The sequence below is a fragment of the Crocodylus siamensis genome, chromosome 1 (assembly GCF_052110815.1).
Source record: "Crocodylus siamensis isolate JL-2025a chromosome 1, ASM5211081v1, whole genome shotgun sequence".
Taxonomy (NCBI): Eukaryota; Metazoa; Chordata; order Crocodylia; family Crocodylidae; genus Crocodylus; species Crocodylus siamensis.
This window is the reverse complement of record NC_143395.1, coordinates 424,904,313-424,924,252: the sequence shown is the minus strand read 5'-3', so window position 1 is coordinate 424,924,252 and position 19,940 is coordinate 424,904,313. Positions and strand designations below refer to the sequence as shown.

Genomic DNA, 19,940 nt, shown 5'->3' with positions numbered 1-19,940 from the left:
TTGATAGCGACCGGTGCCCCTTTCCTCCAGGCCTGCGTCCAGGCCCTCGATGGATCTGGATGAGCTCTCAGCTCCCACCGCATCCCACACTTTCATGCCATGCTGCGTGGACTGCAGCTTCCTTGGGTTCGCTTTAAACTGACTGCCCCCTCGTTCTTGTTTGGCGAGAGACACTTGATAATAAATCCCTATTTCTCTTTGCCATTTAGTAATTTGTAAACCGTTCCCCTATCCCCCCTCGAGCCTCTCTCGTCTAAACTGAACAGACCTGGCCTTGTTAGTCTCTCTTCCTATGGAAGCCCCTCCGCATCACTCAGCATCCTTGTGGCCCTTCTCTACTTCTGTGCCTGTGCGGCCTCAGTTCCTCATCTGTACAGTGGGGATAATAGCACTGCCTCACGTCTGCCCCTTGGATGCAGTCCCTGTCTCTTGCAGTGTGTACAGGCAGCGCCCGACGCATCGGCGCCGATAGGTGTTACTTGAACAGAGGGAAGTTTGGAAGTTGGTTATTCGGCATGACGGGATGCAGCAAGAGAAGCTGGGTCTGAAATCTGCCTGGCATGTGCCCTCTTTCGGCAACACCCCAGGAGAGGGGGAGTTGACTGTTGGGGCTTTCCTGTCCCCAGATCCTCGTGGCAGACTACCAGGAACCACCCAGGCCGTGTGTCACCCATGTGTCGATGGGGCTCGGTCCTCAAACGCTGCGGCCTGTCAGCTCGGAGGCCTGGCTGGAGAGATTTGTGTTGAGTCCCGGGGACGCGTGGTTTCCACGTGGATCTGGCTGGCGTGTGGGCTCAGACGGGGTCCAGACAGTGCAGCCGGGGGGCTTCTGCAAAAGGCCGAGGCAGCATCTCGTGATTCAGGCTGAGGTCTGTGAATGGTAGGTCACCGAGAAGTATGGGTGGAGATTCAACTTACTCTTGAAAATTAGGATAACATCAGCATGTTCAGTAATTTTCCTAGTATCCAACCTCCACTTCCCTTGTTGCAACTTGAGCCCACTGCTCCTTGTCCTGTCATCCACCACTGAGACCAGCCCGGCTCCATCCTCTTTGCAGCCCCCGGCAGGGAGGTGACGGCTGCTGTTCAACCCCCTCGGTCTTCCCTTCTGCAGACTCAATCAGCCCATTTCCCCCAGCCTCTCCTCACCAGTCACATCCCCCCAAACCATTTCCATTGCCCTCCACTGCACCCTCTCCAGCTTGTCCACATCCTTTCTGTCCGGACACAGTATGTGAGGCTTGTGGGTAGAACAAGCTATCGCCCTTTGCTTATCTTATCTTATGACCCCAGCTGACTTCCTGCCCTTTGGGCGGGGGGCTGGACTCGATGATCTCCCGAGGTCCCTTCCAGCCCTAATGTCTATGAAATCAACCTGTGCCAGGGTCTTGCCCCGTGATGAAAGCGGGCAGCAAGGGGTGGACGGCTGATGGCTGGACTAGGGAGAGAAGGGGCCACTGCCTCTGGTCCCCTTCACAGGGCTCTCTCAAGAGCTCCTTGTGTCTAAATGAAAGACCCCTGACCCCGTGCCCCTGTGTATGCCACCTTTTAGGGCCTGCCCTGTCCCAGGACTGAGAGACCTTTTCCTCCTGGCACCCAGGAGAGATGTTCCTTGTCTCACGTGGGTGTTTGGAGCTGAAGTCCTTGCATTGCAGCCCCTGTCCGGACATGGTAGCGAGCCATAGCATGATACCGGCCATGCGTTGGCATAGATTAGTGGCACCTTGCATCTGGATCTGATGCAGCTGGGAGGAGATGACCGCAGGCAGGAGACATGAGGAATAAATCCATCCCTTGAGTTCAGCAGCTTCAACCCCCCCTCCCCACAAATGACTTCAGTAGCAGCTGCCTCTGCCTATGTCAGAAATGAATCCCCCAGTGCTGGGGGGTCAGCATCCATTCATTGATTTCTCTCTTTCTTCCTAGTCTCCTTTGGCCTGGTTAGAGCAGAGAAGCTGGGCAGCTACTGCAAGGAGGAGAAAAGCCTCCCATAAATTAAAACGCGGAGGCCTTTCATCTGCTTACAGGGAGGTCATGTACCAAGGGCTTTATCTTGCAGGCACTTTGCAGTGCCGGCGGTGTCTGGGGTGAGCGAACCCTCCTCCTGGGCTGTCGGCTCTGCCTGAACCGTGGGGGTTGCCTCCGCTGTTGCCTTCAGACCCCGTGGAGACTTCGTTTCCAGGGGGTCTTTCCTGGGGGAGTCCAGGCTCGGAGCTGGCCATATGCACGGCTGGGAGAGGGACTAACATTGCTTCTCCCAGGGAAGGAGCCAGCCAAGCATCTCCTGCAAAGGCTGGCACAGCAAGAGCGCTAACCACTGACTCTTGGCTGCCAGCTGAGCCTCTCATCCAGGTATTCGGCAGCCCGATACAGCAACGGCCACTGAAGTAACTGCGAGCAGGGGAATCCTGTCCCGTCGCCGCCATCCGGCACCGTTAAGGTGCAGCTGAAGAGCTGCGGCCCGAAGAGCGACCGGTGCCCGGGGAGCAAGAACCAGGGGAGACTGACGCACGGTCCTGCAAAGCCTTCCTCCATGAGGATAGCTGGGGCGGGGAGGGAAGGGGGGAGGGCGCCGCTGGTCCCCCAAGCCGGCGCTTCACTTCCTCGCAGGCAGATGGTCTCCATTAGCGGGGCGGCGATGCTAGCAAGCTGCAGCTGCAGAGAACCAGGCCCTTGTTTTCCCAGCCACTCGGGTGTCTTTGCGCGCTGGAGCCGTTCCTCTCTTGTCTTGCTCTTCGTTCGGGGGCCGGAGGGCAGCCGGGGTCCTGGCACCGTAAAAGCGAACACGGCAAAGAACTGGATCTCTTGGGGTCTTGTCGGGGTGATGCGAAGGGGAGGAGGTGGCACCCCCTGTGCTCAGGCGTTGCGCCAAGCCGTGCGGGGGAGCGGTGAGCAGAGCTACGGGTCACGTCGCCCATGGCTTACAGTAGCCCGCAGAGGCCCCAGCTGAGATCAGCGTGCCAGGCGCTGCACAAACTCAGGAGGAGAGTCCGTTCCTGTCCTGAGCCTCTGGGGAAGATAAAGGGAGGCCCTTTGAGCTGGGGAAGTGAGGGGCAGAGGACTGAAATGACTGGCCGTGCTAGGAGCTGATTCTCCAGCGCCCGCCAACAGCTGCCGGTTGGATGGCGGCTTCTCCACGCTTCCCCTTCCCGGGCACTCAATGCCAGGGGAGCCCCGGGGAGACAAGGGCAGAGGTTTTGGAGCAGCTGGCAAGTTTGCCACCTCTTCTGCATGGGGTCCATGCTTCCCCAGTCGTTTGTACAGCCCCTAGCGCTTTGCAAGCAGCCGTGGCAGGGAAGGCACAGGCAGACCGGAGGTCTGGGGCATGCGCGGGCTGGTTTTACAGAGTAGCTGGGCTGCACATACTGCTTGGAGGTGATAGGACAGTGTGGCAGGTCTTGGTCGCTGGTGAAGGACACAAAGGGGACTTTGGGCTGGGCTTTCCTGGCCCTGTGGGGCTGTGCTTGGATCTTGCTACCAGGAGGATGAGGGTTGGGGGTCTGCTTAGCACGAGCATTTTCCCCAGCCATGATGGTCTCTGGCCCTGGGGCAGACGCGGGGTCCTTGCCACTCACCTGTGCACAGCACGGAGCAGGGAGGAACCCCCCTTGGGAAACAAAAGCCGGTCGCCCAGCTTGGCATCTCCCACCGGGGCTGGACAGGCAGAAGGCTAGAGTAGAGGAGGAGTGGACTGAGGACGTAGCCCCGGGTGTTGGGGTAACCGCACACCTGCTGGTGTAAAATTATCCCTGGGAGACCAGGGGTGGGACTACACTGGGGTAAGCGCGCATATCATCCGTGCACGTCCATTTGCTTAAGGCCCGTGCCTACTCCCTGCCATCTGGCGATGAGGGGTTGCAATAGCCACCTCGTAGCATCATAGAAATCCCGGAGTCGCGGGGCTGGCGGGGAGCTGCACAGGTCCCATCCAGTCCAACCCCTGCCTGAGGCAGGATCCGCCCTGTGCAAACCAGCCCGGACAAACCCACTGTCCAACCTCGGAGCAAAACAACACAATCAGCCCTGACGCGGCACCGAGCATCACCCCCAACTCTGCCCCAGGGCAAGCATGGGGGTCACAACAGCAAACGTCCTGCTGCTGCAAAGGGTGTTAATATACACTCAAGACATCCCAGGTAGAGCTCATGTCTCTGCTGCAGAGGAAGGCAAAACCCCCCAGGCCGTACTGATTTGACACGGTAGGAAAATCCCTTCCTTACCCCAATTGCAGCATCAGTCAGACCCTGAGCGCAGGGGCAAGACCCTCCAGCCAGGACCCTGGGGGGTTGGTGCCAGCGGGAGCACTGGCACAGCCCCATCCCCATCCCCATCCTGGGCTGCAGCACCCAGCGACCCTGGGGGAGGCTTTAAAAATGTGTGCCCCAGACACGTGTGTGCCCCTGACAGTGGCAGAGGGTTCCCCATAGCAGAGCACGGGCGTTGCTACGGCTGTGTCACAGCAGCCACCTGGGAAGGGCGACTCGTCCGTCTGTCTGCACCAGACACCGGGGTAACTTCCGCACGCTGGGGATGACGCAGAGGGGAGCCGCTCTTGCCAGGCCTCCGAATCAGCCGTGCGTGCCAGTGCCTGTCCCGGCATTGCCGTCCTCGTCTGCAGCCGGCGGGGCCGGCAAGGGAAGCAGAGCGCAGCACCGGCCTCCCACCTTGCCTGGCCTCCAGCTCCAGTCCTCTCTCATCGATCGGCCCGATGGACGCCGAGGGCGGCCCTACGGTGCTGAGCTGAGATCGCCCGTGAAGCAGCTGGAGCTGCCCTGGTGCGCTGGCGTGCATCTGGGGCACCGGACAACCCGTGCTCTGGACCCCAGACGTGCCGTGACATGGGGCCGCGTGGCTCCATCCTACCCCCCGGGAGGGGCAGTGCTGTCAGAAAGGCTATGGCGTGAGATCCTGGATTAGTAGCTGGCTTCCCCCCTGCAGCAGCAGCAAAACCCCGTCCCTGCACCTTGCAGAGAGCCAGGGTGGCACATCTGCACCTGGCATCCGGAGCGGGTCTGCTGGCGGCAGTGGGGCACAGTCCTCTTCTCCTTTCAGATGCAAAGCCCTCCTGTGACTGGGGCTGCAGGAGCCCTGGAGCTGGCCATGGTCAGTGCTGTTGTCCGTGGCACCGGTGAGGCTTTGTCTGCAGCTCTGCGCGTGTCCCACAAAGCTGCACTCAGATCGGGGCAGAGGGTTGCAAAGGGGATCGAGGGGAAGGGAGAGCCTCTCCTATGGATGGAGATAACAGAAGTGGGTCCCTAGCAGCGGAGCGTGGAAGTCGATGCCCCACTGAGTTGCATCCTCTCAGAGCTGCTCCTTCAGGCTTTCCGAAGACCTTGCTTTGGTTACAGGTATTGCCTTCTCAGCTCTTTGCAACCTGGAGGGCTGGAAATGTCGATGGCGGGTCGCTGGGAGAAGGAGGTAAAGCGTGGGCCTGCTTTGCTATCGGTCTTCAACAGCAACAGCAGCTCCAGGTGAAAGATGCCGTTCCTGGCCACGGGCTGCTTCTCGAGGACCAGGACGCAAGGGTTTCTCCCAGCCCGGAGCCGCTGGCGCGGCCGTGCAGAAATGAGACCGCCGCCAAGATGTCACAGCCCCCAGTGCTGTTCTGCAGCACGCCCAGCCTTCGCCGAGCCCGGCCTGCCGGGACCGGGGACACGAGACTCTCCCCCCGGCATCAGGGAGTTCTTAGCACGTGGCTTTCTGGAGTCCAACCTGAACCGCGGAGGCTCTGGCCAAAGAGAAGTGTTAAGAAAACATGCAGCTCTCCAGGCTCTCTGGCGGGGACCGCGGGTGCGAGCTGAGAAGGCGAGGCCGCCTGGACCAGGGGGCTGGCGCGCGTCGCTAGCAGGGGACAGCAGCGTGGGATCGGGAACGCGCTTGCCTCGGCCCGCGGCGGAAACTGCTTCACCCAGCGCCGACGGGCCGCTGTCCCAGGGCGGAGAGGCACCAGCTGCTTGCCGGCTCAGCGCAGCTGTACAGCAGGAAGGGAGGGAGAAGCGCGCCCGGACTTGCGAAAGGGCGCGACCGGCCTGCGGTGGATGGGACCAGGGTCTGTTATTCCCTCGCGGCATCTCCGTTCCAAGCCGGGCTGCTCGGGGACCTGCCCCGACGGCGAGCGGTCGAAGCCGGAGTCCTCCGGCATGTCCCGGCTTGAGATGGAGCCAGGCCTGAGCTGAGGCACGTCCAGGCCCGAGGCTCGTTGCCAACCTGGAGCTCAGCCCAGATCCTTCCACCAGTTCTCCGTGTTTCGGAGCTGCTCTGCGTCAGGCTTCGAGCAGGCTTTGGAGGCCATCGGGGTGCTTGCAGTGAAGCAAAGCCAGTCTTGGGGGGTTCGGTGAGTTCATGGGGGGACATCAGAAAGACTGCACGTGTCCGTATGCGCCCCAGCTGGCCTCCTACGTCCTGGGCTCAGAGACCTTGCCTTCGTGCTACCTCCTCACCAGGTTCCTCCATTTTGGCCCCTTGCAGGGGTGCTAACAGCGCAGCATCCGCTCCAAGGCCCAGCACAAAGCTGGAGACTTCAGTCAAATGGGTCTTTAGCTACATGACAAGCAAATTTCATAGGATCAGGGGAAAGTCAGGCTGGAAGAGACCTCACGGTTCGTCAAGCCCGGCTCCCCGCTCACGGCAGGATTGTCTCTGGCTGAACCATCCCAGCCAAGTGTCTGTTCAGCCGGCTCTCGAAAGTTTCCAAGGGTGGAGATCCCTCAACTTCCCTGGGCAGCCTGCTCCCTTGCTTGACCATCCTCGGAGTCACAAAGTCGCTCCTCATCTCCAACCTGCATTTCCCCTGCTGCAGCTCGAGGTCCTTACTCCGCGCCCTTTCTCCCCCAGCCACAGAGAAAAGCCCGTCTCCATCCTCTCTGCAATTGCCCTGTGGGTATTTGCAGACTGTCGTCACGTCCCCCCCCAGCCTTCTCGGCTCCAGACTCACCACCCCTAGCTCCTCCTCACCACCCTTTCCTCCTCGCTCTTGTCTCCCAAGCCTCTCGGCATTTGTGCGGACTCTTTCCGAATGCGTCCACACCCTTCTTGAAGTGCAGGGCCCAGAACTGGACACAGGACTTGAGGGGAGGCCTCCCCGGTGCTGAACAGAGCATAAGGATCACTGCCCGTGATTTACAAGCGACCCTCCTGCTCATACAGCCCAGGAGGCCATTGGCTTTTTTGCAGCAAGAGCACTTTACTGGATCCTGTTCAGCTCCTGGTCCACCATAACCCCAGGTCCTTCCCTGCCGTCCTGCAGCCCAGCCAGTCATTCCCCGGGCTGTATCTGTGCCTGCAATTAATTATTCCATCCCGAGTGCAGGGCTTTGCACTTGTCCTTGGTGAATCTCGTCTGACTGCAGAGCACTTCTCCAGTCAATCCCGGTCATTCTGCATCTTAGCCCCACGCCCCTGCACCTCCACCCAACTTGCTGTTGTCCACGAATTTGCTAACCGTGCACTCAATCCCATCATCCAAATCGTTACTGATGATGATGAACGATTTGCACCGGAAACATCGGGGTTACTTTTAAAACAGTCACTTAAGATGGGGGGCACCAGCCGGTTGGCTATTCCCTTTCATGTTTAATGGGCATATTTCAGCTCATGTAGTTTTAATGCAAGACCCTGAATAAATACAGCTGTTCTGGGGATCAAACCTGGATGTAAAGGCCAAGCTGCTTACACCTGAGCTGGACGAGCCTCTGTTGGTACAAAGCCAATAGCAAAATCATTAACTTCTCTGTGGTCCGGTGGGCATCGGACAAGGCGCCGAGTGGCTGTAGAGTGCGTGAGTATGGAAATGCCACCAGTACTTGACTGTTGTCAACAACCCCCCCCCCGAATTTCATCTCATGTCTTCTGCAACGTTTTTGGTGGGGGCCATCATCAAATTTCCAACCCTGAAGGGTTGTTTTTCCCCCCAGGAGAACTGGCATTGTTCAATTTATTTTTCTTTTCTTTTTGCCACCCAAAGTGCATCAGCCCCCCAGGCCAGACTCTTTGATGGTACTAACCCTTTTCATCTGACCATCAGAAATCCCTTTGTGAATTCCAAAAAACAGCGACGTTTGTGTCATGTCACTGATTCCCCCCCATGTTGCCATGTCTACATGTTCCTCATGAAAAGATCTATGAAAAAAGCTGTTTTTTCATCAACCCTTCCCCCACCCCCCAGTTTTGAATGAAAAACTCCAGCTAGGTCTGATAAAAATCTCCTTTTTTCTTCTTCTGGGGGAGCCCAGCGTGCATCCTGAGAGCTGACTTCAGCAGCGGGTGAGTCACAGAGTGAGCCCAGCTGGATAGAAACTGCCATCTGCCCTGGAAGCCAATGCATTTATAATCCCAGATAATGGGATTTGTGGGACATTCGTTTCAACTTGTTTCCTTGGCACAGACGGAGGCCTTGGCTGGTGCAGTGGAAGAAGAATCTTCTCCATGGTCTGATTTTTCTGCTTGCCTTCTTCACTCCTTCCCCTGCCACATAAATCACAATTGCTCCATGCAAGAAGGAAGATTGTGTACCACCCCCCACACCCCAGGGAGGGAGAGGGGAAGAGAGGAGGGGGAGGAACAGGGGGGACAGAGATGGGGAAAGACCTGCAGAGGTGAAACCCAGACCCCAGTAAAGTCATAAGGATGCTTGATCCCAGAGGGAGGAGCTGCAACATGCCTCTCAATGGGGTGTTAACTCCCCAGACCCTCCACAAGGGACAGAGGATTTGGGGGGAGCTTTGCACTCATTTCCAGCTTGAATTCATTCCCAGCCAGTTTTACCCACTTCATCCTGGTGCTAACATTGTCCTCGGCTTCACTAGCTCTTCTGCTTCCCCAGTGCTGTGTCTCCCCACATTTCTTTCCGCTAAGCAAGCCCTGGTCATTTAGCATCCTCTCATCGAAGAAGCTCTTCCTTCCCTTGAACTCCCTCCAGGCCTTCTTGGCACCCCTTCCAGCATGGGTTCATCTTTCTCGATCATGGGTAACCAGAGCCATATGCCTGGGACCTCACCAGCATCTTGTACCATGGCATTAATGCTCTCCTACCTCTGCCAGCCCATTAAGGGTTGTGTTTGCTTCCCCCTCTTGCCTGGAGGTGGCTGTTTCATTACTGTCTCCAGAATTTCATTAAATTGATTATTATGCAGAAAAACACCCCCAAAACAGTCCTCTGTCTAAGACACACACCTCACCTGGGACATTTCTTCCCACCAGTTAGATGTTAGGCATCTGAAAACAGTGACTTGGGAGAGCAACTATCGGGCAACCTCAATAGGAGGCTGTGCACTTTGTGCCCCACATCGGGGCGAATCCAAGGGGTGCAGTGGTGTAGTTGCACCCCGCTTTGATTCCTGCTCCACCCAACATTTACAATCAACTGCCTGGCCATGGCAGCAGCAGTTACAGATAAGCAGCGGCGAGGCAGTCACTTGACTTCATGGCTCATTATCGTCTCCCTGATTCCTTCTAAACTCTTCACTCCTCAGGTGTTAATGACTCTCTGTCCTTTTTTAATAGTCTCTGTCTATATACCTCCTATAAAGAGGTACAGGTGCCGGTTGCCGGGGTAACCGTGGTTGGTCAGCTGACCAGAAGGGGGCAGGGCCTGGCCTATATAAACATAATCCAGGCTGAGGCCAGAGAGGCAGTTCCTGGCTAGCAGCTGAGGAGAAAGGAGCTCTGCTGGAGTAGGCTGAGTAGAGAAGCCTGATGGCCTGAGCAGCTTTTGTACGAGGATACCGGATGGAAGAAGCCCTGGTAGGGATCTGAATGATGGTTCGCCAGATGGCTTAAAGTTTTCATTATAGCCCAGGAGCTTGAGTTTTCTGTTCGTAGTTTTATAAAACCGGAGGACCGGGTGAGGCTATTAGGAGTGGAGGAGGCCTCATAGGGGCTCCACAGTAGTGTGGGGACACATCCTTCAGGGGTGCACTGACCCCAGCCCTGAGAAGTGGCGCAGAGGATTGGGGACAGGTAAGGCCGAGGCTGCCTGAGCCCCTCAGGAACTTGTAGACCCGAGGAGGGGAACTGGGGGGGCCAGGCACGGTTACGGCCACATGAGCCCCAATTGTGAGAAGCCTCAGAGGGCGCTTGCTTTAAGAGTCAAGGAGGGGATTCGGGGCCAGGCACGACTACAGCCGCCTGAGCCCCAATCATGAGGGGAGGCCCGAGGGCAGGCACGGTCGCGAGGAGCATGGGCAACTGCAAGAAGAGAGAGGCCAGGGAGCGTCCGTGGGGCACTGGCTACAAGGTGAGCAGGGGGCACCCATGAGGGCGCAGGCAATTGCAAGACAAGCTGTAACGGCACAGCAAGGGATTGACCATACAATGTCTGGTACATCAGCGAGGGTTGGGGCGTGGTACAGGGGTGGTAGGAGCCATGCACAGCCCATAAGGCCAAGTCAGTCACTACAGAACAGGGGCCAGGATAAACCAGAGCACCATGTCCAAGGGGACAAAAAGGCAGCCTCCCTTATAAAATACCTAACATCAAAGACATGGCAGGCGAGAATGAGGGTGCTTTATCTCGGGCTTGGCACGGTAGGGGGTGACCGGAGAGATCACGGCCGCTCCTAGGACCCCACTCCGTGACAAGTGGTGCATTGGCCGGGAACTGGCCGTGCACGGGGGAGGAACCCGTGTCCCTGAAAAGGGAAATGAACCCAGGGGCAAGAATAGAGAGATGGACGGTTTTGAAGAAAGATAGTCTTACCACAGCTCACTAGGTGGAGCTGAGGAAGGATACCCATTGTCCAAAACATTGAGGGCAACACTGAGGCCCCAACCCAGGAAGACAAGGTTAGGGTAGTCATGGCTCAGGAAGGAATTACGGGAGGCCAGGGACAGGAAAACTTTGCCTGGCAACTGAGGAAGGAAGGGATGAAGGAAAAGATGGCCTGATTGGAGTGGGAGCTAGGACTAGCAAAGGTCCCGAAAGAGAGAGCCGAGGCAAAGTCGGCGGCATTAGAGCAACAAGTATCGCTGGGTAAGAAAGAAGGAGGAGCGAAAGAAATAAAGTGCCTAGTGGTGGCAGAGGCAGAGAAAACTTGAATAATGGAACAGCTGATTTCCCAAGAGGCTCAGAAGCAGGAGAGGGAAGAGAGGATGCAGAAGATGCAGAGGGAGATGACGGCCTGGATGGCACGGCCTCCTGAGGCCTGCACAACTCGGGCAGGGGAACAGTAGGACATGCAGCAAAGGCTCAAAGTGGTAAGAGGCCTAATAGGAGTCCTACAAAAGGAAGTCCGCAGCCAAGTGGACACAGCCAAGTCCACAGCCTAGAGTTCTAAAGGAACTGGCCGAGGTCATGACCAGGAGTTTGCCCGGGAACTGACTGAGGCCGCTTGCTCCAGGACCTTGTTGTCATGGGGGACTTCAATTACCCAGACATCTCGTGGGAAGATCACTCAGCTAAATCTGAGCGGGCGCAAAGCTTCCTCTCGTGCGTGGATGACCTCTACCTGACCCAAGAAGTCTATGGGCCAACGAGGGGCAAAGCGCTGCTTGACCTGGTACTGGCTACGGGGATGACCTAATCAGCGACCTAGTGATGGATGGGAAGCTGGGTGACAGCGACCACGAGCTGATCACCTTCACCATCTGCCGTAAACCTGGCAAGTCAGTCAGCAACACAGAAGTCCTTGACTTCAGAAAAGCCGACTTTGACAAGCTCAAGAGGCTAGTCGGTCAGGCCCTCAGGGACCATGACCCCAGGGAGATGGGAGTTCAGGAAGAGTGGTTGCTTCTCAAGGAAGCGATCCTCAGTGCACAAGCTAAATCTATCCCAACACAGAGGAAAGGCAGCAAGAAGGCACAGCGGTCCCCCTGGCTCTCCAGAGACCTAGCGGACCTCCTACAGCTAAAAAGGAAAGCCTACAAAGGATGGAGGACGGGATTCACCTCCAAGGAGGATTACTCCGCGCTGGTCCGGTCCTGCAGGGACCAAACCAGGAAAGCCAAGGCTGCAACTGAACTCCAACTAGCTTCAGGCATCAAGGACAACAAAAAGTCCTTTTTCAGATATGTGGGGAGCCGGAGGAAAAGCAAGGGCAATGTTGGACCCCTGCTAAACCAGATGGGGCAACTGACAACTGACGCCCAGGGAAAAGCCAACCTATTAAATAGGTACTTTGCGTCAGTCTTTCATCAGTCCCATGGGACGCCCATGCCTGCTATGGGACAGGGTGATCCGGGTGATGGGGATCCCCTGCCCTCCATCAATGCTGACCTCGTGAAGGAACACCTTGAGAAGCTGGATACCTTCAAGTCAGCCGGCCCTGACAACCTGCACCCCAGGGTACTCAAGGAGCTGGCGAGCGTCATAGCCCAGCCCCTGGCACGGGTCTTTGAAAACTCCTGGCGCTCTGGTGTAGTGCCCGAAGACTGGAAGAAGGCCAATGTGGTGCCGATCTTCAAGAAAGGGAGGAGAGTGGATCCAGCTAACTACAGGCCCATCAGCCTGACTTCTATCCTGGGGAAGATCCTGGAAAATTTCATTTCGGAGGCCATCCTTGAGGGACTGGCCCAGGCTAACATCCTAAGGGATAGCCAGCACGGGTTTCTTGCGGGTAGGTCTTGTTTGACCAATCTCATTTCCTTCTATGACCAGGTGACCTATCACCTGGACAAGGGAGAAGAGATTGATGTCATATATCTTGACTTCAAAAAAGCTTTTGCTCTGGTATCCCACGATCACCTCTTGGCCAAACTGCCCAGTTGTGGCCTTGGCTCCACCACGATCCGCTGGCTGGGAAACTGGCTCGGTGGTCGGACCCAGAGGGTTGTGATTGATGGCAGTCACTCATCGTGGTGCCCTGTGACCAGTGGGGTCCCTCAAGGCTCTGTCCTGGGACCCATCCTGTTCAACATCTTCATTAACGATGTGGACGTTGGAGTCAGGAGTGGACTGGCCAAGTTCGCCGATGACACCAAACTTTGGGGCAAAGCATCCACGCCAGAAGATAGGCGGGTGATCCAGGCTGACCTGGACAAGCTCAGCAAATGGGCAGACGAGAACCTGATGGTGTTTAACACCGATAAATGCAAGGTTCTCCACCTTGGGAGGAAAAACCTGCAGCACCCTTATAGGCTCGGCAGTGCTACGTTGGATAGCACTACAGAAGAAAGAGACTTGGGGGTCATCATTGACCACAAGATGAACATGAGCCTGCAATGCGATGCTGCGGCTAGTAAAGCGACCAAAATGCTGGCGTGCATCCATAGATGCTTCTCGAGCAAATCCCGGGACGTCATTCTCCCCCTGTACTCGGCCTTGGTGAGGCCGCAGCTGGAGTACTGCGTCCAGTTTTGGGCTCCACAATTCAAAAAGGATGTGGAGAAGCTGGAGAGAGTCCAGAGGAGAGCCACGCGCATGATCAGAGGTCAGGAAAACAGATCTTACGATGACAGGCTGAGAGCCATGGGACTCTTTAGCCTGGAAAAGCGCAGGCTCAGGGGTGATCTGATGGCCACCTATAAGTTTATCAGGGCTGACCACCAGGATCTGGGGGAACGTCTGTTCACCAGAGCGCCCCGAGGGATGACGAGGTCGAACGGTCACAAACTCCTGCAAGACCGTTTCAGGCTGGACATAAGGAAGAATTTCTTTCCTGTCCGATCCCCCGAGGTCTGGAACAGTCTGCCAGCGGAGGTGGTTCAAGCACCTACATTGAACACCTTCAAGAGTAAATTGGATGCTTATCTTGCTGGGATCCTATGACCCCAGCTGACTTCCTGCCCTTTGGGCAGGGGGCTTCACTCGATGATCTCCCGAGGTCCCTTCCAGCCCTAATGTCTATGAAAATCTATGAAATCATTTAAGGACCCCTGGCACGGCTTTACAAGCACTCGTGGTGCTCTGGTGTGATGCCAGAGGACTGGAAGAGGGCCAACGTGGTTCCCGTCTTCAAAAAGGGGAAGAAGGAGGACCTGGGAAATTAGTGGCCAGTTAGTCTTACCTCAATCCTAGGCAAGCTGTTTGAGAAAATTATGCTGGCACACATCCAGGAGGGGCCAGCTGGGGACTGCATGCTCAGGGGCAACCAGCACGGGTTCATCAGTGGCAGGTCCTGTCAGACCAACCTCATGGCCTTTTACGATCAGATCACCAGATCATTAGATGCAGGGGTAGCAGTGGACATCGTCTTCCTGGACTTCCAGAAGGCTTTCAACACTGTCTCTCACCCTGTTCTCATTAAGAAACTGGGGGGCTGTGGCGTAGACACCCACACAGTCAAATGGGTCGCCAACTGGCTGGAGGGCCGCACCCAGAGGGTGGTGGTGGATGGGTCCTTCTCAACCTGCAGGGATGTGGGCAGTGGGGTCCCCCAGGCTCGGTCCTTGGGCCCGCACTGTTCAACATCTTCATCGGTGACTTGGACGAGGGAGTAAAAAGCACCTGTTCAAATCTGCTGATGACACTAAGATGTGGGGGGATGTGGGCATGCTAAAAGGAAGCAACAGACTACAATTGTCTCTAGCCAGGTTACAGGGGTGGGCGGATGTGAATAGGATGGGATTCAACACAGACAAGTGCAAGGTGCTGCACCTGGGGAGGAACAACTGGCACCATACCTACAGGCTGGGGAACTCCCCTCTTGTCAGCACAGAGGCAGAAAAGGATCTTGAAGTCATCATTGACTCCAAGATGAACACGCGCCGGCAGTGTGGGGAGGCAGTCAGGAAGGCCAACCGCACCTTGTCCTGCATCCACAGATGCATCTCGAGCAGGTCCAGGGAGGTGATCCTCTCCCTCTATGCGGCACTGGTCAGGCCGCAGCTGGAGGACTGCATCCAGGTCTGGGCACCGCGCTTCAGGAGGGATGTGGACAGCATGGAGAGGGCCCAGAGGAGGCCACTCGTATGATCAGGGGACAGCAGGGCAGGCCCTATGAGGAGAGGCGATGGGACCTGAACCTGTTCAGCCTCCAAAAGAGAAGGCTGAGGGCTGATCTTGTGGCCTGTTATAAACTAGTCAGAGGGGAGCAGCAGGCATTGGGGGAGTCACTGTTCCCCCGAGCACTGCCAGGAGTGACCAGGAATAATGGTCAGAAGCTGGCAGAGGGTAGATTTAGGTTAAATATCAGGAGGCGCGACTTCACAGTCAAGGCGGCTAGGGTCTGGGACCAACTTCCAAGAGAAGTGGTGCTGGCTCCTACTCTGGGGGGCTTTAAGAGGAGGCTAGATGAACACCTTGCTGGGGTTGTTTGACCCCAGTACTCTTTTCTGCCATGGCAGGGGGTCGGACTAGATGATCTACTCAGGTCTCTTCCGACCCTAGAAACTATGAAACTATGAAAATAGAAAGGCTGCATGAGGACCTGGAGAGATGGCAGGAGAGGTGTTTGGAGGCCAAACATTCGGTTGAACAGCTGCAAGAAAATCTGAGCGCAAGCCATACCCATGCTGAAGAAAATAGCAAGGTGATCACGCGAGACATGGAAAAGGTTAAAGCTTGTATAAGGGACTATGAGGCGCTGCGCGATCAATACCTGTCCCTTGAAAGGGAGCTAGAGAACAGGAAGAAAGAGAATGATGGGTTAAGGGTTCAGGTACAGAGCCTGGAGGCAGAAAAAGACCACTTTGGAGAACAGGCACAGTCACTTAAAACCCTCCTAAAAGATAGCCAGGCTACAGAAGCAAGGATAGATGCCGAAAAAGGACAGCTACGGTTGGAAATGCAAACTGTGAGGAAAGAGATTCGGAGGTTGGAGGCTGACAGTAAGAGGCTACAAGAAGCAAATAACCAGATGGCCATGAAAATCCGAGAGCTCAAGGAGGTTGAGAGGTCAGAGGGGATGGGAACAGCAGGGCAAGAACTGCAGACCATAAAGAACACGGACAAACTAAGGGAAAGGCTGGAGGCTCTTGAAACTCAATTAGCGGGGTACATGAGAGCCACTAAGTCTGAATTCCACGAGAGGGAGGTACTCACAGAGTCCTTGAAGCAAGCAGAGGCACAAGTTGAGACCACCCGGCCTAGACTTATGTAATGCCTAGAGTTAGAGGAACTTCCCAGTGTCAAGAGTCCAGAAGGTCCTAGAGAGGAAGCTGGGCCAGGACAGCTGGGGGGCAGCATCAGGGAGGAGAGTCCCATAGAAGAGAAATTGGAGGCCTTACAAAAGGAGGCCCAGTCAGCCATCCTAAAATACTGGGACCTGAGATGGGACCAGTGGCAGGTTCGCCACACACAAGAAATGAGCCAGCTGAGATACCAACTGAGGGAACTATCCCTATTGCAGGGCAAGGGAGGAAGGGCCGTGCCTAGTCCAGGGCAGCCAGAGGTGGCCAACGTAACAGAGGTAGGAGCAGTAAGGAAGGACAAATGTACTTCCTCTAGGAGTGAGACCTCCTGCCCAATTTACAAGGACTGTGCACAGACAGTCCCGGGCCCAGGGTGACACAACTCAAAGACAGGCTCCATGAGCAGGGGAGCAATTCAGCCCAGACAGGAAGATGGAGCCCAGGCATGCGAGACAAAGAGGAGGGAACAATCAATCAAACGGGGACCAGAGCCTGAGAAAAGACCACAGCTCTATGTGAGCAGCATACCCAGACAGACCAGGTGGAGGACACTAAGAAAGATCATTGAAGAAAAGGTTGGAGGAGTGGCCTACATAAAAATCTATAAGGGGCCTGGAGGAAGGTCCACTGGCCAGGGAAAAGTGGAGTTTTGGAGAGAAGAGGATGCCCAGAGAGCATTAAGTCTTCAGTGGGAGATCTGGGGAAGGCTCCAAGACCTTCAGGAAGATGGAGAGAGACCAGAAACCGTACAATGTACCTGGAGGAAAAGACCCAGGTGGGCAGGAAGGGAACATAGGTGGGCTAGAGAAGAGAGGGAAAAGAAGCCTCGGAAAGTGGGCAGGAGCTTAGCCGGCGAAGGGTGCAACTTACCAAGGTTGGCTAATGTGAGGGGGCTACCTCTGGTGGGTAAATCCCAGTAAATCCCACACGGTGCGCTCGCTTTAAGATTCAAGGAGGAGACTCGGGGCCAGGCACAGCTACGGCCGCCTGAGCCCCAATTGCGAGGGGAGGCCCCAGTTCACATCTGTGAGGGCACGGGCAACCGTGAGAGAGGCCAGGGAGTGTCCGCAGGGAGCACGGGCAACTGCAAGAAAAGAGAGGCCAGGGAGCGTCCGTGGGGCGCCAGCTACAAGGTGAGCAGGGGGCGCCCATGAGGGCACGGGCAATTGCAAGACAAGTGAGGGGGTGCGCATAAGGGCATGGCAAGAGATTGACCTTACAATGTCCGGTACATCTGCGAGGCTTGGGGCGTGGTACAGGGCTGGTAGGAGCCACGCATAGCCCATAAGGCTGGGGTGCACCAAGTCAGTCAATGCAGAACAGGGGCCAGGATAAACCAGAGCACCGTGACAAAAAGGCAGCCTCCCTTATAAAATACCTAACATCAAAGACGTGGCAGGCAAGAACAAGGGTGCTTTATCTCGGACTTGGCACGGTAGGGGGTGTCCGGAGAGGTCATGGCCACTCCTAGGACCCCGCTTCGTGACAGTCTCCATGTTCCACTAATCAAGCTACCCTTTCTCCTGCCATTCTGCTGTCTGTTCACTGCCCCTCTCACTTCAGCTCCTGTTTCACAGCCCTGCAGGTTGTCTTTAACTCTAAAAAATAATTCAGGGGCCAAAAGATTAACTCCGGTGATTGTTGGCTCAGTTGTGGAAATAACTTTTAGGGAAGCATTGGGTGCGCTGTCAAGATGTGCGAGAAGGCTTGACTGTTTCATGAATCAGTAAGAGGTGTCCATTCTAATTCGAATGACCACAGGCCTAAAACAACATCTGTTGATTAGTTTTGCCTAGTTGATTGTGTTTTTATATGTGATAGATGGTACGGCGAATTAATGCACTTTCCAATAAAGTTATATTTGTTTTTGCTTCCACTGTGACCTGAATAATACAGCCCCAGGCCCCTACCATATTAGTAAAGCTTTCATTTTAATTTTTCCTGGAGAAAAATGTGTTGTGTTGTATGGAATGATGCACCCCACTATCTCCACCTCATTTCTCCAAATCCTAGATCCTCCCATGGTCCCACAATATTGTGGCCATCTACCTGGGATCAGTCAAGTGTATATTAATAACCCTTGCCGTAACAGGACGTTGGCTGCTGCGGTCCCCCTGCTTTCCCAGCAAGTTCAGGTGTGATGTCTTGTGTTGCATCAAGGTTGTGTTTACGAAGTGGTTGGAGACTGTTTTTGGTCTGGGCTGGTTTGGACAGGGCTGATTCTGCCTCGGGCAGGGGTTGGACTAGATGTGACGGCCTGGAGCTCCCTGCTAGCCCCATTCCTTCAGCTTTTCAATGATTTCTGGGGTTATGAATTTGTCTGGGCAAGTTTGTACAGGGCTGATTCTGCCACAGGCAGGGGTTGGACTAGACATGACATTTGCAGGTCCCTTCTAGCCCAGCGTCTCTAGGACTCTAGGACTTTATGGGCATGTACACTTAAGTGTGCCTAAATTTAATGCACATTAAGCGGGTTTAGGCAGGTGTCTACACATACAGGCATTAAATGGCATTAATGGGACTAAATGCACTTTAACGCGTCTACATATGCATTAATGCACTTTAAGTAATCATGCCTGAATATGATACCTGCATTTGCAGGTATCAAATTTAGGTGCAAATAACCTAAATTTGCCATTTTAATGTGCATTAAGAATGCACATGTGTAGACGTGCATCCTTAATGTGCATTAACTTAGGCTAATGCACATTAAAGCATCAAATGTAGATGTGCCCTATATTATTGACTTGAACGGAAACAGGCTCACTCATACAGGGCAAGCTCTTGTTGCCCACCGGCGCGTGGGTCACAGGCCCCACTGGATCCTGTGGCTCTCTGAGCGGCAGAGAGATGTGGCAGCCCTGCCCTTAGCCAGAAGGATGGTGAAGCACCAGGTTTGGGGGGGAAAGGACTGGGTGATGGCGGAGGGTGCCCTGGAGCAGGTGCCCACACTGCCCCTCTTTTTCTCTCTCCCTGCCCTGAAGCAGCTGCAGAGGAGCCACCGGTCCGGCTGGTGAATGGCTCCGGCCCCCACGAGGGGCGGGTGGAGGTGCTCTACGACCGGCGCTGGGGCACGGTGTGTGACGACGGCTGGGACAAGAAGGATGGTGACGTGGTGTGCCGGATGCTGGGTTTCCGGGGCGCAGAGGAAGTCCACCGCATGGCCCGCTTTGGCCAAGGTGAGTGAGTGCATTGATAGCCCCCTGCCCCCAAGGCTTGGCTGTGTCCCACTGCCCTCACCCCCATCTCTTGGGGCCTTGTCAGGGCAAACTCAGTGTCCTGGTGCCTCCCTTTCTCTCCCTCCCACCAGTTCCCTCCTGCTGCAGAGAGCAGGACGGGGACCGATGGCTCGAAGTTTCAGCAAAGCAGGGTCAGGTTGGATCTCAGGAAACATGTCTGCACTAGCAGAGCAGGGAGGTGGTGGGAGAGACGCCAGGGAAGGGGCAACTGCATCACTGGAGAGGGTGGACAGACGCTGGTGGGGGATGATTTAGGCATAGCGATGTCTGGCTGCTACTGTGGGGATTTCGCAGGCTTCTGGGCTTTTATGGTTGCCCCCTCCCCTCCATATCTTAAGCCTCCCTTCAAGGCGCTGGGTGCCGTCTGCAGCCCGGGCTGGGGATGGGGACCGGGCTGTGCCAGTGCTCCTGCTGGGACCAACCCCGCAGGGTCCTGCCCCGGGCTCAGGTTCAGACCAATGCTGCATCTGGGGTCAGGAAGGAATTTTTCCCTTGTGGTCAGACTGGCACGGACTGGGGGGGATTGCCTCCCTCTGCAGCCTCTGCCGGGGGTTTCTTGAGCATATATTAACCCCCTTTGCATTGGGCACTGTGGTCCCCCTGCTTCCCCCGGGGCAGGGCTGGGTGCAATGTCTGGTGCTGGGCCGGTAGTTTTGCTCAGAGATTGGACACTGGGTCCGTCCGGGCTGGTTTGCA

The 19,940-nt window shown here is 55.8% G+C and overlaps 1 protein-coding gene across 15 annotated transcripts in view; it reads left to right on the top strand.

Annotated features, from left to right (window-relative positions):
- SCARA5 (scavenger receptor class A member 5) overlaps positions 1-19,940 on the top strand; it is an 89,982-nt gene that overhangs the window by 47,210 nt on the left and 22,832 nt on the right. For 13 of the 15 annotated variants that reach the window (XM_090031156.1, XM_090031157.1, XM_090031151.1 and 10 more), the window contains one exon: positions 18,990-19,184. In XM_090031156.1, coding sequence (XP_089887282.1) covers positions 18,990-19,184 — 195 coding nt within the window. The remainder of the gene's footprint in view (positions 1-18,989; positions 19,185-19,940) is intronic. The other 2 variants (XM_090031143.1, XM_090031144.1) reach the window with 1 other exon arrangement.